The sequence below is a fragment of the Melanerpes formicivorus genome, unplaced genomic scaffold, assembly GCF_026170545.1.
Source record: "Melanerpes formicivorus ecotype bairdi unplaced genomic scaffold, bMelFor1.0.p_v2 SCAF_12, whole genome shotgun sequence".
In the NCBI taxonomy this organism is placed as follows: Eukaryota; Metazoa; Chordata; class Aves; order Piciformes; family Picidae; genus Melanerpes; species Melanerpes formicivorus.
In genome coordinates this window covers 11485864-11506207 of record NW_027142364.1, presented here as the reverse complement: position 1 = coordinate 11506207, position 20344 = coordinate 11485864, and the positions used below count along the sequence as shown (strand labels likewise).

Below are 20344 nucleotides of genomic sequence, written 5' to 3'. Positions count from 1 at the left end.
TTTAGGTTAAAGCTTCTGAAAGATGTTCGATGGAAGTCACTTAGCAGCCACTTTTTCTCATTCTCAGTTTCTTTTCCCTTAAAGCTTTGAAACCTTGAAATAATGTGGTTAGAGAATAAATACGGTGTTTAGTGATTGTTCTGCACACCTTAGTACATGTGGTGCCTGTTACATGCCTTTGTCAGGTTAGTGCATGTGGAAAGCAAAAGGGAAAACTAATTTTGAGGTGGGATAGGGAATTGTGTAATTGGGGAAGGGGTGAAGAATGCACAATTGTGTTCAAAACACTCAGATTATAGTAGGAGGAGTTCAGTGTTCTAAAAGTAATTTTTGTTCACTAACATCCTGAGAATAAATATAAGAGTAGTAATGGAAAGATCTGGTTGAAATTGGGAGAAATTTTAAGTCTTGCGTATTTTAGTGCATTACTATAGTCAGTGTCTCATCCTGGATCAATTCAAACACTTGCAAATATGCTGAGAACATGTCTTGAAGCCATATCACTAGATTCAAACCAAATTGTTAAGTCCAGGATTTATCTTGGCAGTTTGCATTCAATGTGTATACTGCTGTGGACACTGTTTGTGGGTTTTATCTCTAAATGTGGTGGCTTACATTTAGAATACTAAGAAGCTGGTAACTTGGAAATATCGGGAATAAATGAATCGTGTAACCTCTGTCTGTGCAGGTGCTCAGGGGAGGTTTCACTTTGGATCCTTTCTAATTTAATTCTAAATGTCCTTAACTGGTGATACTTTCAGTAACACCTTCAGAAACCACTTCAGTACATCATTAAATGTTCAACCAGAATTTCTTCTTGGCTTACATCTTCCATATATTTAGGTATTTTCATCTGTATGCTCTCTAGTTTCAGTTTGAAGATACTTTGACTATTTCTAATCTGCCAAGCCCACTCTTTCTTTCTTTTTGTCAATTTTTTCTGTTGTATCATTAACAGTGAATAGCATCCTTAATCCTGTAATTCTGTTATTGAAGCTATTCATTTGCCTGTATGGAAATTTTGGCAATGAAGTTTACTTCATTACGCTTTAGTGGACAGAACTTAAAACTAAGCAGCATTATTAAGGCTCTTTGAAAGCTTCTACTGTGTATTCCTGTTCTTCTATACCTAAAGATACATTAAGAAATGCTAGCCCATGAGCTTTGTTGGAAAATTCATCCTTTTCACCTCTTTCTTAATTTTCATCCTTGTTTGATCTTTTGCTTTGAATTTGTGTGAATCATGATATGCTGTGCTTGTTAGGCTGCTTTGCCGTTCTTACCTTCTGCTAAGCTGAAGAAATGTGTAATTCATAATAAATTCATTGAGCTTTTCTTCTTTCATTGATCCTGCTTGCTTCTTCCACTCTTTCCCTTTTTGTTCCATGAATTTTGGGCATGAGGAGACTTCCCAAATTTTCTGTATCTCACCAACTAAATTAGGGCTTCTGCAAGGACAAAATTGTCCTGTTGTTGTAATGATACGTGTGATATTCTTGTATTTAAGCTTCTGTTTCTAATAGTTGTTTATAAAAATCTCAGTGTAGGACTGTTGATTTCTAACTTACAAAACTAGCCTGTTGCTTGCAGTTCTGCGTGCTTGGTGGTTTTTTTTCCAGGTTAGTGAAAACGACTTGGAGTATCTTTGGAGTTTGTTCTCTAAATGATCTGAGTCACTTAAGAGCTGGAAAACATTTTTCCTTGTTGTACTGTAAAATTGCCTGGGTTCAAAAGGTAGTCTGGTGGTTTTTATGAACTGTACATCCTCATATGCAACAAAGCTGCTGCTGCTGACCAAGTGTGGGCTTCAGCTTTACCAGAACAAAATTACTGTCTTGAAATGGCTCGCACCACAGTAACTTCAGGGAAGAATTTGCATCTCTGATTAGATTTCTTAAGTTCCCTCACTCCAGCAGAAATCACAGAATTGTGTTCTAGCATTTGGGAGCGTGAGAGAGGGAATCTGTGACCTCTTGGCAAAGGCAAGAACTGATGAACTGCTGGTAAATGAAGGCGGTTATCAGAACTCTGAATGTGACTTTCCTTGTCAGCATTTAGAACTACAACATAACACTTGGTAAATATTTTCTGAATAGTCAGCCCAGTCTTGCTGACAACGATTTTAGCTTTAGCTGATGTGAAAATGATTACTGCATGGAAGTTGCTTTGATTTCTGTTTAAGATTTTTACAACTGTGTACTGAAATACAGCTTGGTGTTACTCTTTAAAACTATTTGCAGCATGCTGTTGCTAATACTGTGTGTGTTTTGTGTGGAGACACAAATCTAGAATATTTAGTTCTGAATTTATATTCTCTAAAGAAACCAAGTACTTTCACGTGACCTTTTTTCTAATTGACTTGTTTTCCTGAGAGCTCCCTGTGGTGTGCACTTAAGCCCTGTGCTTTGTGCTGACGAGATTGGAATGTCAACATTCACGAATAAGAGCCTCGGACTAGGAGAGGTTTAAATAGTCCCTGGAATGGGTTATAAGTTTACAGACATCTTGTGTGGAAGCTGTTCTCCTTTTTGGTTTAGACCCTTATGAAGGATACTTTGATTCCTGTTAGAGCTCTTTCCCCTCCCACTCTTTCTGCTTTTTAACCTTCCTTTGCTGCTGTTGGAAATTTGGTAAGCAGTGTGGAAAGGACCTAGCAGCAGTAGTTGAAGTACAGTTGTCCTGTTCATCCCACACAGTATGGTAGCAAAAATTGTAGAGCCTAAACTCCAGTCATTCTGTTATTTCAAGAATTTGCTGCTTGTGTTGTTTGGGTTTTTTATTTGTAATGACACTGTGAATGATAACTTCTTGCCCTCTCGCTTTTGTCTCACATGTTTACTTAAATTCAGACTTGTCTGTTTTTCAGGTTAGAGACTCTTGGATGTTAGGATTTCAGTATCCAGTAGTTTGAGGTCCTCATTCAGAGATTTTTAAGAAATTACTGAGATATGACAACTGCACCATTAATTTCTTTAATGGAAGTCTTTAGATATCTGTTGCTTTTGCATTCAATACTTCATACAACAGCTACAGTTTGAAAGTCTGCTCTTTGTGTGCCAGATGTTTTTTGGAAAGTGGCATTCAGTTTGAAATGAACATGTTGGGCTAGATGTACTAGCCACCAAAAAAGCCAAGAAGTGCAGTGGCAGGGTGACTAACAGTGTGCTTATGTGCAGTTTCACTCTCTGCAAGCATTTTTCCTGTGTTCTGTTACTAATACCAGCTATGTCCTTGATGTACACTTTAAGGTCAGACTCATATCTAAATAATACTTGCTGAAAAATTGACTTTGTACACTGTGGTTTTCCTTAACTAATTCCTTACGTTTTGTAATTTGGGAGGGTCTGTTGTAATGCAGTATAATTCTCATGCAGTGATCTGCACTGGAGTTATTGGTGTGCTACTCCTTGACTGTTGCTGACTGGGCACATCTTGTTACCACCCTGGCATGGTGCACCTTAAAGAATGCACTTGAGGAGAGCACCAACACAGGTGGCTTAAATGGGTCCTGTCCAGTGCTATGCGGTATCAGGACAGCTGGGAGTTGAGTTTTGTGGCACTATAAGCAGCCTTAAACTCAATTGCTGGGATCACTTGGATTTTTGCAAGGTTATCTTTTAATTGAGATTTTGGTGGCTAGGCACTATTGAAACAATGAGGCATGACTCAGAGTGGGGTAAGTGGAACGAGGTTTCACATGTTCTTGTTTAATATACTTTTAAAGCTGCCATAAGCCATGCACTCCAATTCTGTTCATTTACAGGACATTTATTTGCTGATGAAATCTCCCATATCACCAACCTCCTGGCTCTGCTAGTTGTGTGTTTGCTATTAGTAATCAGTGTGCATTCGTGCTTGCTGGCGCTGAGGGGAGCACTACAAACAGTGTCACTCTCTGTAAAAATAATAAAAAACCCAACCATACAAACTAACCAGAAAAGGACAACAGGATTTGTTCTGATGGAAAAATGCATGCAACTTCCCACCTCTGCTACCTCAGGTACTCTGAGGTAGGAGACTCTGCCTGCCTGTGGCTTTGTCTTGTGAACTGCTTTTGCATCTTTATCTTCTGTGAGATTAAGGAAGAGCTTTCCTGTAGCAAAGAAAGTAGGGAAAGTTTGCCATTGCATGGAATAATTAAACATTCCTGGATTTTATTTGTGAGGAGTAATAGCTTCAAGTTCTTATCCAGTATCTCTAGGGTATCCATAATACCACAGATGGATAAACATGCTGTTGTATCTTAATTTTAGCAGTTGGACTTGGTAATCCTAGAGGTCTTTTTCAACTGAAATGATTGATTCTGTAATTGTTACTGTTTTTTGCCTTAGCTACTAATTTTGCGCTTGTGACAATGGTCAACTTTCTAGTACAAGTCTTACTGTAGTGAAGGTGTTCCTGGTTCTAGTACAGTTACAGGTCTGACACTAATCTCTCATGTCTTGTTTTGAGTGCTTAGTCAGGTGTTGTCTCCACCTCAGTGTGTGTAGGGACAGCTACACTGTCTCAGGCAAAAGCTCTTTTAACTCAGTCTGGCTCTAGAGCAATGGCCAAGGTCGCATGTCAGGAGAATAGGGATTGTATCAAAATACAAAGGCGAAGGAGCTTCACACCTGTTCAGACATGTGCAGCTTAGTGTATTTCCTGAACCAGATATGGTCTGGGTATTTAGTAAATCTTGGTGTTAACTATATTTTATGAGTTTGTCAAGTCTCCACCTGAGCTTAAGCATCCCCAAAACAGATAAGCAAGTTTGCATCTCTGTGATGAGGAGGTCTGCCACTGAACTGTTTTGCTTATGCTAGGAATAGGATAGACTAGTAGAGAAACTGTTACCTATGTCTTACTTCCTTTGTTGTAGAGCCTTTTTTCTTAAGATTTTGAAACATGGTACAGTTTCTTGATGCATCCAGAGGTCTTCAGATTTCAGATACAAAGGCTCATTATCATTATTTCTTCAGAAGGCTACGAAGACCAGAGTCCGTTGTCAAGGTGCTTATTTCCCATTTCATTTGAACTCAGTCTAATTCCTCCATACCCTGACCAGGTTTACACATCATCTTTTGAGCTGTTTTTCTTGAAGCCAGGAAGAGAGAAATATGAAAATAATTAAGGTCTGTGAGAGTTTCACAACCAATAATTCCCTTAACTGGGTGTTTATTGAGTTTTTGGACTTGGCTATAGAGACTGCATGTGTAACTAGGAAGTGCATTATCCTGACAACCAGCTGATTGTTGTCTTCTTTCCCCTGAGATCATTGAAATGGTGAGTTGTTAAAAGCCTTTGGTTTCTTCTGCTGTGTTACATTGTGAAGCAGTGTAACTTCACCCCAGACATTAATCTAACCAGCACTGAGTGCCATCTGAAAGGAAATACGTTGTGCCTTTTTTTTTCTTTTTTCTGGTTGTATGGTGTTTTTTTTGTAAACTGCAAACTTCACACCTACTCAAACACTGAAGATATACTTCAAGATACTTTACTTGAGGATGCATCTGCAACTTTTTGGGTTGAGGCTGAATACTTGAAGAATCATTTCTTGACAAAGTTAACAGGATAATTTTTATTATGTAGCTGTTAGGTTTCTGTTGTCTCATCACTCCTGGGGAAGATTTCTGCTGGGAATTACCAGAACTTGATGGTGGTGAAGCATCCTTCTCTTTCATTAATCTTGACAGCAGTAATTTCGAGCATATCAGCAGTGCAATGGCACTATAGTGGAGTCCACTGTTAAAACTACCTGATTTTTGAGTGTAAAGTACACGTGTACTATATGAGCAATGCATCCTTGTTTGGTAATTTCTGTTGGGTAAGTATTTGTTTTCTGTGTTTTTGTGCATAATACTTATTTCAGAGTGTTTGCCTATTTTGTCTGATCTTGTGCTTCTGTAGGAATTTCTACACAAGACTCTTCCTTCAGTCTTTGTTCCTTTTTTTCCATTTGTCCCAGATTAATTTCACCGTGTTGGTCTTAAGACTGCAAGATGACTTCACAGGGACACCAGGAAAGGGAAGCCTACCTGGTTCATCCAACTTCTATCACTCTATTTGTACAAACACTTGTGTTTTTTGTCTTTTCAGGCAGAGGCCGAGGAGAAAGCGGTTTCTACCAAAGAAGTTTTGATGAAGTGGAGGGTGGATTTGGGCGAGGAGGGGGCAGGGAAATGCACAGATCACAGAGTTGGGAGGAAAGGTAACAGAACTCTAGCCCTTAATTTTTTAAAAGTACACCTGCTAAGCTTCATTCATGGTTTTTGACTTTATCAAAACACTTCAGGAATGGTGATGAGGCGTGTTTTAATGGAGGGTCTGAATTTCTAAGATGGGATAAACACAGTAGTCAGAAGCAAGTAGAACAGCATTTTTGCAAAGAATTTTTCTGCCAAGATCCTGGGAAGAAGGAACTACTTTAAGATCACATTACAGATTGATAAAGGTTTTGCTTCAGTTTTAGTCTCCATTTTGTTGACAGTACTCAGGGTCACATTTCAAAACTCACCTAGTTGCCAAAGGCTGTGTATGTATTAGTGTTACGGGAAATTTTAGTTGTCATTTGGACCTTTAAAGATATCATCCATCAAACTCTGACTTTAAAAAAAGCCCTCTACCAACTAGAAAAACCCAAACAAACCAACCAACAAATCCAGAAACACCCAAACCAAAAAAAAAAGCCTCACTGTAAATCAAAACTAACAAAACCCCCACAACTCTGTGCCCCAAACAAGCAAACAACAAAACCCAAACCACTAAACACCCACCCATACCACCCCCAACACTATCCCCAATGAAAAAAAGAAATACCTAAATGAGTGGAGTAGTTCTAAAATCTTATTTGAAACTTCTATTCTGCCTTTCTAGGGGAGACAGACGCTTTGAAAAACCAGGGCGAAAAGATCCAGGTATGGTTTTGTCACTGTATGGGCAGAAAAGGGGGAGGGAGGAGCAGGGTATGTTTTGGGGAAGGAACCTGTAACCTGTATGTACATAAACCTTTTTATTGCTCCAGGTATGCTGTTGATACAGAACCAATGATACTGTGTCAGGTTATCTAAATGGTTTCTCCAAGTAGCATTTTTTTTTGTGTTGTTTTCACAATTAGATATTTAAGTGTTGTAGACTAGAAAAACCTGCAGCAGGTGGGTTCTATTTATTCATGAAGATGGAATATCTAGAGGTGGTACTACATTCCTGTACATCTATGAATGCAGGTTGTACTGATAGCAGGTGTGCAGCCTTTCAACATTCCTGAGGTTGATACCTAGAACTTCTGAAACAATGTATGCTGTTAAATTTTTTTTTTTTTTGAATGCCTCCTGTATTGTGAGGTACATCCTAGCAGCATTGTTCTGAAGTTCACATGCTGATAGATTTACTGTCTTTTAAACTAGTTGAAGTTGTCATACAAGTCTTCCGTTAGTTCGGGTTATCATGTGGCCCCACTCTTTCTCATTCCTCCCCTGTTTCTTAAATGCTTCACACTGGCTGTGTTGAGGCAGAATACTGGATCCTTAATTGTGACCCAGTATATCTGAACATTCAGCTGTACTGGAGTTGGAGTAGGTTGCCATCTTGGAGATAGATTTTTACCTAAATGGGTACATTCCATGTTCTGAGTGTGGTAAGAACATTCAAGGAAGTTCTCCTTGATCAGCTTGTTAATGTGGTAACAGCAGTGATTTTTGTGCTTCTTGGGATCAAGTGTCGATTGTTCTCTGCTGTGACCTTTCTGCGTGGCAACTTTCCATGTGCATGAGCTGGTAAAAGCTTGCTGGTCTGTTCCAACCTAATGCAGTCTGTGAATCTGTGACAGTGAATCTTGTCTTTTTTGGACCCAGAGGATCTTTTGCTCTTTGCTGAAGGAGACTTGGCTAAATGGCCTCCTTGGTGAACATACTGTTAGAGCATAGGTCAGAAAAGACAACTACAGATTGAATTCCAAGATAAATAAAAGAAAATAGGTTCAACTGGAATTAAAAGTTGACAGGAATGTATTTTAATCCCTGCTCTAGCTGTCAATATATGTTTTAGGGTTTTCTTGGTGAGAGACTACTATGGTGGCACATGCCTTAAGAATCTTAATGTTTGTTTTGAAAGCCCTCCCAGTCCTCTCTCCATGTAGGAACTGATTTTTCAAATACTTTTAATGCTTTTATTTTTCTACCTTTTAAGTTGAAAGTTAAAACAAAGTGAAGAGGTTGCTTGTTTTCCTCATTGTTTTCCTTGAAAAGATGTTACTTCTAAAAATAACTTGAGATTAGCCCATCTTTACATGTCAGTAGTGAAACTTCGGACTTTGTGTCTTTGTATTCAGGGGCATTTGGGGGGAGGGGGGGAAGGCAAAAAAAGAAAGGAGAAAACTTAATACTTCTGAAATTTCAGGACTGCATTTTTTACAGAAGACAAATAGATGTGCAAGTAGTATATACCAATGTTGATTCTGTTTTACTTATTTAGCCCCTTTCTGTTCTTGTGATAAAATTACGCTTCCAGATCCAGACTACAGGATGTACCACATTTCTGGTTGACTGTGATAAACATATTGCATGTCAATTTAGGATGAGAGATGTATCTCACAGATGAAAGTGAGAATAGTTTACACTATGCTTGATGTCTTCAAAGAAGTTCACTGCCAGGGAAGGTTATTAGAAAAAATACTGAAAGAGTGGTCAGGCATTGGAACAGGATGCCCAGAGAGACAGTGGAATTGCCATCCCTGGAGGTGTGCAAAGAAACATGTGGATGTGGCACTTTGCAACATGGTTTGAAGACCATGGTGGTCTTAGATTGAATGTTGGACTCGGTCTTAAAAGGTCTCTTCCAACAGAAACAATTCTATGATTTAATGATTCTGCCTGAATGGGGGGTTAATGGGCTTTGGACTTCAGCATATGTTTTCTGTGAACCATTTTCTGGAGAGGATGGTGTCCTTGTGTGCCTTGTTTTGCTGTAAGAGATGATATGCTTTTTCTCAAATTATAAAGCTTTCTCTAGTACTTGATTGCTCCTCATAAGTATCTTGTTATGTTTCTCTTCTAGTTTGATCTGTCTTTACTAAAATCTTTGTAGCATGGTATGATAGAGGCAAGAGACCTGCGGTCTTTCTTAAATGTCCCTATTTAAAAGTGTGCTTTAACAATAGTACTTTGTTTGCATACTGCTGTGTTCATGTCCCAATAAGTGGGAAAATATTTTTTTTCCTCTGTGGAGAGAAATAAGGAGGAGAGCACAAAAGTGTTAACAGAAGGCCTTGGTTAATGAACAAATAGCGCAATATGAAGGCTTTCCAATGACAAAATATTCTGAAGGGGGGGGTGTGTGTGTGCACAGGTGTGCCAAAAGAAGTCCCATATAAAACCAAGCACTGATATTGCACATAGAGCAGTGGAAGCATTCAAGGAGTAAATTGACATGCAGCTTCTAAGTCAGGCTGACATGCTTTAGCAGGTGTATATATTGGTTTCTGTTACCTTGGATAAACCCCTTTGTTCAGGATTTTATTCTCTGATTTTTCTTGTACTTTAGTTTTTCGTTGCTCTTTCATAAGGCTTTGGGTTAGCCTCAAATTATATAATTTCCTGAGTTGCTAGCCTTTTCATATCCTTTGCTCTGGGTGATCACATTACAGAATTAGTAAGAGATCAAATATTATACTCTCCTGGGCATTCATAATAGATGACAGTGCAAGAACCTCTCACTTAAAAATCATGAGATTAAAAAAGTAGCAGACCTTCAACAAAAATGTTTCTTGAATGTGATCAATATACTGTTCTGAAAAATGAATGATTGCTTTTGCAATGCTTCCAGCAGTTTGTGAGATCACATCTGACCGATTCTCAGCATAAACAGTATCTGTTCCTAGTTTCAGTATGAAGATGCACAAAGTATTTTCTAGTTTCGGTTGGAGACTCACAGGTCAGGCAGACTTCATTGAGTGCCGAAATTGCTTCTGGAAACGTGAGACCATTAGCAAAGAAAATGAGCAAGTTGATTTTTAGATCACAGCTGCCTTTCTGGAACTGTACAAAAGCTGTTTAATTTTCTGTGCAGCCTCTTGACTAAAACCAGCTTAGTAGCTGAGAGGATTTCATTAGTTACCAGCAATTACACACTGGTAGTAAATAATTAAAATGTAGATTAAACAAGACATTTAGTAAGCCAGTTGTGGAACCTTACTGAGCTCTATGTAATGTATGGGATTTTTGTTAGGTTATAAAGACCTGAATATAAAAAGAGTGTTCAAGTGAGTATAAAAATAGATGCTGAGTTTCTTTGAATTGCACTTTCCCTTACTCTGCCTTGCTTGTTTTATTTCCCTAATTTGCCAGCAAGGAGTGCATCCAAAGAAGGTTCATTATCAGCTCTTGCAGTCTCAGTACAGGATGGAGTGTAGTGTTGCTGCAGCAGAGTCCATCAGCAATTTTTCCCCTTCCTTGTTTGAAATGCTTCTGTGGGGCTGCTTCCCTTCTCCCTAGACTTTACATCAAAGTGGCTGTTTGCTAGCCTCGTTCAGGTTGTGAGCATGTCAGTTAGCAGAGTTTAGGGACTTAATAAGAATTTAGTTCAACACTATCTCATCAGGTAGCTTGAGACCACATTTCCTGCGGCTGACCACTTCAGTGGAGTTAAAAGGAAACTTACTCGGTAGTGTGTGATGCTGTGGTCAATAGAAGTTGCTACTTATGTGATTTTGAAAGGTAACTTTTGCTTTATTTTGATACTTGGCTGTTCAAGTGTGAACAAGTAAGTAGGCACTGCTTTTGTTGAGAGCTTGGAAGTCATTATCCATCATTCTATTTATTCTTTAGCTTCTTAAATTATTTAGGAGCTTCGGAACAGTCTCTTAGTTGCAGTAGGTTTATGAGGCACTTAAATACAGAAGTCTCAGGTATAGTTTGTTTTGAATTTTTTATTTTATTTTAAAATTGATTCAGATGTCTACATACTTCTGTGCTGTGTGTACAGGCAAATATTGATGTTAAAAAGCATAAAATACAGATGGATACAATTCTACTCCTTGTGTATATAGTGCGTCCTTCTGGGTCAAACCTACTTGAAACAAGCAGCGCAAAGGTGAGGACATGCTGAATGCACAATCACTTTAAAAAAAGTACAGCAATTAATTTAGAAAAGTCTGTTTTCCACTGCTAAATAAGTTATTCAGTGTTTCCAAATATGAAAAACATTCCACTGCAGCATTTATCATATACATCAAGCTTTTCTTTTTTTTTTGATAGTGTCTTCATAGACCTGTCTTCAAATGAGAGATTCTCTTATTTGGCAGAATGAAGAGCTACAGTTAGTATTTACAATTTAGCTTAATAAGCACAGCAGGAGTGCTTTTCACTGCCATGAGAGATTGGCAGTGCTTCCTAAGAGTGAATTCAGCCATCTGAAAACAGATATAACTCTGTATCCCCAAGGAGTTAAGAGAGCAGAAAAACTGGTGTTTTGGAAGAACAGAGTTACTTATTCCAGAACTAATACATGTACTGAATGAACCCATGTTGGTTTTAACTGAGATTTTTCTCTTGTGTGGTGTTCTCCATTTTGTCATAAACTGCTTAACTGTGATTTAGGTCAGCTTTGGGAGTTTTGAAGGTCTCTCCTTTCAGGGTCAGTGCGGCTTTAATCATAGTCTGGTGAATTCAGCAGGTAGCTCTTTTAATTTCCAAGAATTAGTACTGTGATTCTTGTACTTGACTTTGTCCTGGTCCATCAATCTAGCCTCTCCTCAGTTTGTATGGACATATCCATTCTCTTTGCTCTGCAAATCATGTTGCAATCAAAAGGGTGGGGGTACAAGAGAATGATCATTAGAAGATGGCAGGGCAGGCAAGGAAGGAAGGTTGTAAATGGAACTTGGAAGTTTAATGTAATAATTATTAAAAAAAGCAGAGTCCCAAGTCTGTTCTCTCTATTCTGTGAAGCCAGTCTCAGAGAGCTGGAAGCTGTCGGCGTGCTGTCCATTGATGTGGATCTCCTTGTCAGTTCTTTTTGGACTCTTTGAGTCAGCTGCAGCTGGGAACTCAGGAATAGTCTTATCAAAATTCTCCATCTTGACCTGATATTCACCTTTGGCATTGCGGGCTAGCACAGAGGCAAAGCGATGGTGCAGCATGATCTCTGAAGGGAGGTAGGATGTTCTCCTTTGACACATTTCTCCTGTGCCCTCTTGCACAGCTGACAGAAAGATGACCAGCTCAAAATGGTGAGTAGTTTCTCTTTGGAGGAGAGCAGCCAGAGGGCTAGATGGAGTGATTAAATGGTAGTAGGTCAGTGGAAAGATGAAAAAAGGACACTCATCCAAAGTAATGCTGTCTAGGTGGAAGCCAACACTAGTTTGGTGCAGCTGCCCATTCTCTTGTTCTTGGTACAGTATAGCAGAAATCTGGACACTGGTCAGCGGGCTGGAGCGTGTGTTGGCCACCTGGAACATCAAGTACGGCTTCCCTTCGCTGTGCGTCACCACGGCAGAGCGGGTGAAGCGGATGGAGAATGCCCGATTCTTTGGTCGGGCAATTTTTGCCACAAAAGCACCTACAGCAAGGAGAAGAAAAAAAACTGAGTACAAGAACTATGCCTGGGTTGGTTGCCTGCAGCCTCTGAGCCCTGTGAAACAGTCAAAAGAAACAGAAGCTGGCTTGTGTAGACGTGATCTTTGTAGCCTCAGCCTACATGCTTGAGATCTGCTAAGCTGGCATGGCATTAGCGTAGTTTTGTTGAAAAAGCATAACTTTCCTACAATGCTGCTTTTTCTCAATTGTGGTCACTTGCTAATCTTTGGAGACTGAACTGCAGCTGTAGGAAGCAGAGCCCCAATGTACTGCAGTTGGCAGTAGTACTTGGTATTGCAGGAGCTTGCTCTTAACACACAATAAATTAACATGTATTTTTTAAGTCTTTTGAAATTCTTTAAACCTCCAAGTTATTTGAAATAACTTAAAAGCCTTTGCAACAGACATTTTTGAACATTTTCATTACATCAGGTACAGAGGAATACTTAAACACTGAGTTGAAGATAATGAAAACACTTCAGCTAGACAAAAGTAAACCTTAAATTGATGTAAATCTTGTAATTCCATTGAAAAGCAACTTGGTGAGAGAATGGTACAAGAAATATGGGATACGGAGCGGTAGGTAGTGACCTGCCACAAGTATTGCCCCATGAATAGTGGAACTCTCAAGTTCAAGTCTTGATGCAACCTAATTTCTGTCTTTTGTTAACACCTTCCATTTAACTTTTATTTCTTTGTATCGAATATCTCATCATGCTTGTAGTGGCTGACTTAATTGTTCTTTCGGATACCAGTATGAACACTGTTTCATTTTTGGCTCCATTTCTTATGTCTAATAGTTACACATCTATTCTATTTAAAGATTAAATATGAGGCATTACCTGTGATGAAAGCTTCCAGCATGAGCCCCAGGACCATCTGTATTGCCAGCAGAGCAATAGCACTGGGACAGTCCCCGCTTGGGAACATAGTGCCATAACCAATTGTGAGTTGTGTCTCCAGTGAGAAGGAGAAAGCAGCTGTAAAACTGGTGATGTACTTAACACAGATAGTGTGGTTGTCAGGTGGAGCATCGTGGTCCAGCTCCAGGTCCCCATTCATCTCAGCCAGCAAATACCAAAGCACTGCAAAGACTAGCCAGTGAATGACAAAGGAAGCAGAGAAGACCAGCATCATCCATCTCCAGCGCATGTCCATTAGTATTCCCCATGCATCTCGGAGGTATGCCAGGCCTTTTCCTTGAGCACCATCTATCTGGAATGTGCTGTGTCCATCTTTGGTCACCATCCTCAGGTATCTTTGGGTCAGGAGGGGAGCACTGGATTTGGTGTTGTTGCTCTCTATCATATCTGTTGTCATCTTCTAGATATGAGAGAAGAAAGGAGAAAGCATGATACCATGCAGCGTATTTGTTTTCTGCCTAACATTCACAGTTTTTGACACATCAGCAGGGGTTGAAATACAGCAGCCAACAAAGGGGGGCTTATACATTGCAATCCAGAGAAGATTAAGTTAGGAGCTTGGAGAGGAATTTACCACTGTTTGTAGTAGTACTTTGCTGAAAAAGATTAAGTTTAAAAATCAGGCTACTTCTCAAATTTGCTTTACTTAGTTGTTTAAATATAACTTTCATAGTTTACCTTCCTTAAATTTACATTTGAGTCACATGCTTAAATTCTTTAGGGGTGAGTGGGATGAGAGTAGGCATGCTGTGTCTGGAAAGAAACAGAATTTTGCCTGATTAAATTTGTTCTGGTAACTTCTTTTTAGCAGAGCATAATAGGTTACCATAATAGCTTATTACACTATGAATACTACTAACAGTACTGTGGAAGTGCTAATTATTACTGTTTCTCTAACATGCTTATGCATTTTATGGAAATGCTGTAGTTCATTTAGTAGCCCTTTCAGAGTTTCTAGTTCAGGAAATGGCTGCTGACTGCACACACTGTGTCTGGTTAAGCAGAATTACAGTGTTCAGAGCAGAGAATCATAGAATTATTTTGGTTAGAAAATATCTTTAAGATCACTGAGTCCAACTGTTTAACTCTACCAAGTCTGGTACTAAACCATGTCCCTCAGCACCACATCTCTGCCTCTTTTAAATATCTCCAGGTATGGGAACTGAATCACCTCTGATGAGCCTGTTCCTGACCAAAACCAGGAAAGCGCAAATGTATGGTAACCAGAAGGTGAAGTTGCTATGTGGGATGCAAAATGGAAACTTGGAGGTATTTGACGTGTTAGGCCCCTTTGTTGCCTTTTAAACCTCAAAACTTGGCAAACCTGTCAGAGATGCTGAGTGTCTTTGAAATGACATTGGCCACTCAAATCCATATATACTGAACATTTAAAGTACCCCTGGGGCAGATGAAAATTCAATTTCAGTTCATGTAAAATAGACTTGGTAATGTGTGCAGCCTGCCTCAAGTAGGTTGTTAAAAAGCTTGTTTGTTGAACGGACTTAAAAAAAATGATGTAACTTCTGCATATCATAATTATCCATGGTGTGTTTAGTCAGTTTTGTTGGGTTCCTGTCAACTTTGACCTTTCTCTGAATTAGAGCTGCTTAAGTCTATGATACAAGTGAACAAACAAGCTAGAGGAACTGGATTATTACCACCCCCACCCCCCATAGCTCTATCTTGAACCGCATCATCTGAGCATCCTGAACTGAATTAATAATGAATTTATGAAAGGTAAAAATATTTCTTGTGCTCTTTGATCTTGTAAGCCAGCAGATTTTGTGGCTGTTTATTTGACAGTGATACCAAGTTTCAGTAGTTTCAGAACATCCTCTTTTGCTGTTCATAACCATGCAGATATTGCTTCTATCCATGCTGTTGTCAAAGGAGGTAGAGGAGATGATAACCTGAGTGGAATTCAGTGTTTTTCCTCTAATTTTTATTTTCCAATTTGTATCTCCTGAAAGGAATATTTTGAGAACATTCCCATGCCAAAGAATACAGCAGGCTTTCTGAGATTCTCCTGGTTAGTCGTACAAGGCTACTTTTCTTGGGGGATTATGGTCGTAATCCATTCAGTTTATAGCTTTCATTCTTTGGTCTACTCTGTAGCTCTCTGACAGTTTTCAGTCTTGCTGCGTTGCTACAGATTTTACAGTAACTTGAGTATAGTTTTAAACACTTCAGGAGCCTGGTGATTAATGACTTGTCTGTAGAGCAGAGTCTGGTTTAGAAGAGCTCTTTTGGACACCTTGAAGGATCTTGAAAATGGTTGTCTCTGAATGGGAAGGGTGATTGGGACTATGGCCAGAACGTAATGCCTGTGGGTGTAAACAAAACTAGTTTATGTAAATTCTCATGGTTTTCAGGGCAGCATCTGCTTCGTAGCCTCCAAGTAATTTGGGTTTGCAAAACAAATATAGTGCTGTGAGAATTAACCTGATGACTGGTTGGTGACAAAAGCCTTTTCTGCAGTGTTAGTATGTTCAGAGAAAAAGGAAAAAATATACTTAATCTGGTCCATTTTTCTGGGTTCCACTTCAGACCTTCCACAGTGCACCACAGACTACTTGGAGCAGAATGCTATCAGCATTGCAGAGTCTCAGTTTTGATTGAAGGGCTTTCTAGAGTGGTGATAAATCACTGAAAGCTCTGAAAAAAAATGTGGCTGGTGTTCAGTGTCAGGTGGTTTGGGATTTTTTCAATGAAGGTGAGCTCATTACTGGCCGATTTGGAAGGTACTTGAGAAACTGCATTAGTCCCCAACAGCATGTGTCACAACAGTCCTTGAGACTTCCAGAATTTGCCTCTTGAGGTTAACTAGGTTACTGCTCTGGTCGTATTTGATACAGGCCTCTGACTTTTCTTGTCTAGAACTGTTGAAAATATTAGGTATTTAATATGATGGCAGTGAGAGCACTGGAAGGATGTCAGCCTGAGTTCTGAAACTTCTTTTTCATAGGCAATGATGGCTTTAAGAGTCTTTTCCGAAGCTGGGAAAATGAGTACGAAACTGCAAGTAGGCTTTGAGAGCAATGCACTTGAATTAGAATAAGAGGTGAAAGAACAACTGTCCTGTAAGAAGTAGTTTTCTTGGGTTGGAGGATCAGTCCTCAGTGTTTTCAAAAGCAGAACCAACTTAAGAGTAGATGACACATTGAATTTACATGCTCCTAGCCTTGCCCACTCTAGTAAAAAATACAAATACTTTTTTTCCTTGTTAAAGAGAAATGAATGAAGTTGTACAATTTGGACCATCTGATGTGATCCCCTGCCTGGCATGGTCCTTGATATCCCCACATTAATTCCAGTTTTGAACAGTGTATGTTTTAGGAAAGGCATTAAGCTTTGACTTGGGCATTGTTTGTTGGAGAAAATTTGTCTCCTCTGTTACATGCATGCTATGTTTGAAATTCAGATTTGTCTACTGTGGTCTCTTAACCTCTATGACCTCTATGTTATGCTTTTTGTCAGGTTTTGCTTCTCCTGTTTCCTGACTTGTGAATCTCTTGTAACTTTGGGGTGTTCCTTCTCCCTCCATCTCCCAGCTGATAGCCCATGACTGGAAAGACAGGAAGCATGTTACGACTTTTCTAGCTGTCTCTTGGCAGGCTGACCAGTCTTTTATCATTCATTCAATGTATCTAATCCTTCCTGTTTCCAGTCTTGAAATTTAGATGGGTATCACTGACTGTGGTGTGAATGTAATTTCTTAGCTTTTCAAAAAATCTCTTACCATCTTTGTCCCTCATTCTGGCCTCTTTCTTCTCTATGCTCATCTAAGACAATCATGGTGGGTTCAGTACTACTTTAACTAAAAGTCACAGTTTCATTTTCCCTGCCAGTCAGACAGGTTCTAAACTGACCTGGCTTGCTAATGATTTATGTGCAATAAAACCTTACCTTGCAGCTTGAGGATATTACTTGCATTTCTGAAATTCATGACCCAGCACACTGATCTCCTGCATTTTTGGCTTTGTGATAGAGGCACCTTGTGTGGTAAGAGCTTTCTTAAACTGCTGCTTTATGCCACCATATTGCTTTCCTCTTGCTTAGCCTTTGCCATCAGCAGAAGCTCAGCTATTCAGACTCTGGGAGGATTACAGGGAGTCTCCTTTGCACCAGTGTCTTCATTTTCTTTTCTTTCTGATTTGAAGGCATTTGAAGTTGACACTTACACTCTGGTTTCAGCTCAGTGTGCTAATGCACCTCAATCTTTTCTAGGACTGTGAAGGTCTTTATGTGAAGCTGTGTTGAGGGCAGACTTCTGCAGTGCTGCCTTACCTGCCTAGTAGACATTTTCGCAAAATCTCTTCTAATTGACCTTGGAAGGGATTTGAGGCAGTTTGAGCAGTGCACTGCTTCATCATGATAGCAAAGGAGTCAGGAAGACCTGCTGTTTGCTGGGAGTAACTGCAAAACAGTGCTTACAGCTGGAGCATAATTTGAAGATCTGTTAGAACCCGAGTGGTGCTGGCATGCCCCTCTGGGAATGTGTACATTCCCTCTTTATTTGGGTCCACATAATCTTGTACTGGTTTCAGATTTGAACATCATCTCTCTGATCATTCAGGTGTGAGGCTGTCTCTGCACTTTGCAGCTAACTAGTTTTTCCTGTTCTTTTGAAAGCACTTTCATGTTATTCAAATCTCGGTATTGTTTGCTAGATTGAATGGCAAGTTTTGAAGTGCTATGACATGAAAATTAGAAAATGAAGGTGTTATCAACACTGATGACATGACTGGGTCATATAGCTTATATTAGGGGGCAATCTTAGAAATGTAGGAATCAATTCAGTTGTCTGGAGTTGCTACTAACAACTGCAATATAAGCTTTTAACAAAATCAGTCTGTTAGGTTTGGAGCTTTTGTCTCATGGAGATGAAGGAGAACTGTTTGTGACAAGTTTATTTTGGAGCAGTCTGCAGAATTGATATAGCAGTTTTCAGGACTTTTTATATATGTATATATAGTGTTTAACTTATTTTCACATAGTTTAATATGTGAGGATCCATATGAACCCTAATTCTTGATTGCAAAGTAGCATCTGAATGGACCAACTAGTCTGGCCACCTTTTGAGATGCAGAAGAGCTTTACCAGGACTTTGCTTAAATATTGTTTGAGGTTTTAAAATGTGCTGGTAGATACCAAATCCATATAGAGAAACTTAAATGCAAAATCATTTATTGTTAATGGAGGAGTAAATTTGCCATCAAGAGGGAGGATTTTACTTGATGAAGGCTGTAGTAATAGAAATCTGCTGACAACCACTTGTTGTGGAACTCGCTGGTTTTAAAGAGCAGCCCTGCACCTATGTGATACAGACTTCCCAGTGGCTCATCTAGAATGACTGAGTTTTCCAGGATGTTGGACTTCATACTTGATGCCCTTGCCTGGTTTCCTGGGCAGTGGCACTAGCCCAAAGTGTGTCCATAAACAGAGAGAATGCATTAACTGAAAATGATTGAAGGCATGAGAGAAAATTGTAGATGGTAAAAGTAGGCTTGAAGAGGTGAAGCTCGTTTGTGATGGAACTGAAGTTAAGTGCTGAGTTGTAATGAATGCAGCAAGAAGGTGAGAGATTACTTTTTTGTAATGTTTGGCCAATATTTATCTTGAAAACATTTTGAAAACATACTGCATGATGACTTTGGATTTGCTCTGTATGCTGTTAGCTGTGGTCATCTGAGACAGCATGTTCTTTTTCAAGGGGGGAAAGCAGAAACCATTTTAGAGTGATAATTGCTTTAGCAAGCTTTGGGAATAAATTTTGTGCCCTGAAAACAGCTTTGATTTGTCTGATTAAAGAATGACAAAAGAATTTGTAATAGTGCAGTAAGGAAAAAGAGAAAAATTAAGATTGCTTTGTGTACTTACCTGTCTTTGAAGGGTTTATTTGCTGGAGAAGGGGAATACCTGGGCTCCAGGAGAGGGACTGGGCTGGTCTTGTGTATTGGTCTCAGCACTGGCAAGAAAACTTCCCACAAATGGTTGGTAGGGTTCTTTCTTTTCTGTTCTTTTTTAAGGGAAAAAATATTTTTAAAATGGGTTTGTATGTCTCATTCCTGTGTTTATAGTGCTGGGGGGAGGTTGTTTTTCATCTGAAGCTGATTTGATTGGTCATTTTGCCTGCAGGGGGGCCAGTTAGCTCTGATCATGTGGAAAAGAATGCTGGTTTGTTAGGAGCATTTCTTTACCCAACACAAACCCTTAGCAGCCAAGGAGAAATCCTCCAACACTTTCTTGGAGAAGGGGTGCCTTCCCCCTCACCTCCTTAATCAAGATCATTTTCTAGATTTGTATAACCTTAAAGTGAGATTTGAAAAGGCCAAAATTCCCCTGGAAAAGATGAACGGAAAATGTTCCCATATTGCTGCTGAAAAACATACTGTTCTCCCATACCTTCTTCCTAACCAGTGTCAACTGCAGTTTGGATGAAGAAAACTTCTGTGTCTTGCTGCTTGTCAGTGCCACTTCCTCTTCCCATTAGATTGTGAGCTTCTGAGTGTTGCTGTTAACAGAAAGGTGGGCTGCAGCTAATTGTACAGCCGATGGTCTCTGGTGCGTGTTGCTGAACTTGTAGCTTAATGCTGGTCAGAAGCTGTAGATTTGGCAGTCTCTCTTCCATCTCCACATTGCTCCTTTGTGAAAACATAGAATTAATCACAGGATTTTGCTAAAGCCTAGGAATGAAACAGTGCAGATTAGGTGGGTTGCTGATTCTGTGCAGCAAACAAAACCACAATCACTTGAGCTACTTTCTCTCAATTATCAAATGAGAAGAGTTATTTAGGGAAGATGTTTTAGCTGAACAGCTGCATGGGGTGGTCAGCATGCTGCACTCCTAAACGGAACTCTGAGGACAGC

The 20344-nt window shown here is 39.5% G+C and overlaps 2 protein-coding genes across 16 annotated transcripts in view; one reads left to right on the top strand and one right to left on the bottom strand.

Annotated features, from left to right (window-relative positions):
* The window catches only part of GIGYF2 (GRB10 interacting GYF protein 2), a 77764-nt gene that overhangs the window by 22455 nt on the left and 34965 nt on the right, over nucleotides 1-20344 (top strand). For 12 of the 13 annotated variants that reach the window (XR_010988186.1, XR_010988185.1, XM_068145344.1 and 9 more), the window contains 2 exons: nucleotides 6079-6190; nucleotides 6856-6896. The exons of the other annotated variant lie outside the window; for it this stretch is intronic. Coding sequence is in view for 10 of the 12 variants with exons in the window: in XM_068145344.1 (XP_068001445.1) it covers nucleotides 6079-6190; nucleotides 6856-6896 (153 nt within the window). In the remaining 2 variants the exon portion in view is untranslated. The remainder of the gene's footprint in view (nucleotides 1-6078; nucleotides 6191-6855; nucleotides 6897-20344) is intronic. 13 annotated transcript variants of the gene reach the window in all.
* On the bottom strand, nucleotides 10773-20276 carry KCNJ13 (potassium inwardly rectifying channel subfamily J member 13). 3 transcript variants are annotated; one of them, XM_068145348.1, is made up of 4 exons: nucleotides 19880-20276; nucleotides 19355-19493; nucleotides 13394-13874; nucleotides 10773-12534 (listed from the first exon to the last, which is right to left on the bottom strand). In XM_068145348.1, exons 3-4 carry the CDS (start codon nucleotides 13869-13871, stop codon nucleotides 11912-11914), a joined length of 1101 nt encoding a protein of 366 aa, XP_068001449.1. In that variant the 5' UTR covers nucleotides 13872-13874; nucleotides 19355-19493; nucleotides 19880-20276; the 3' UTR covers nucleotides 10773-11911. The 3 variants fall into 3 exon arrangements, with proteins under 3 accessions (XP_068001449.1, XP_068001451.1, XP_068001450.1); XM_068145350.1 differs by having other exon boundaries at nucleotides 19355-19488; XM_068145349.1 differs by lacking the exon at nucleotides 19880-20276 and having other exon boundaries at nucleotides 19355-19628.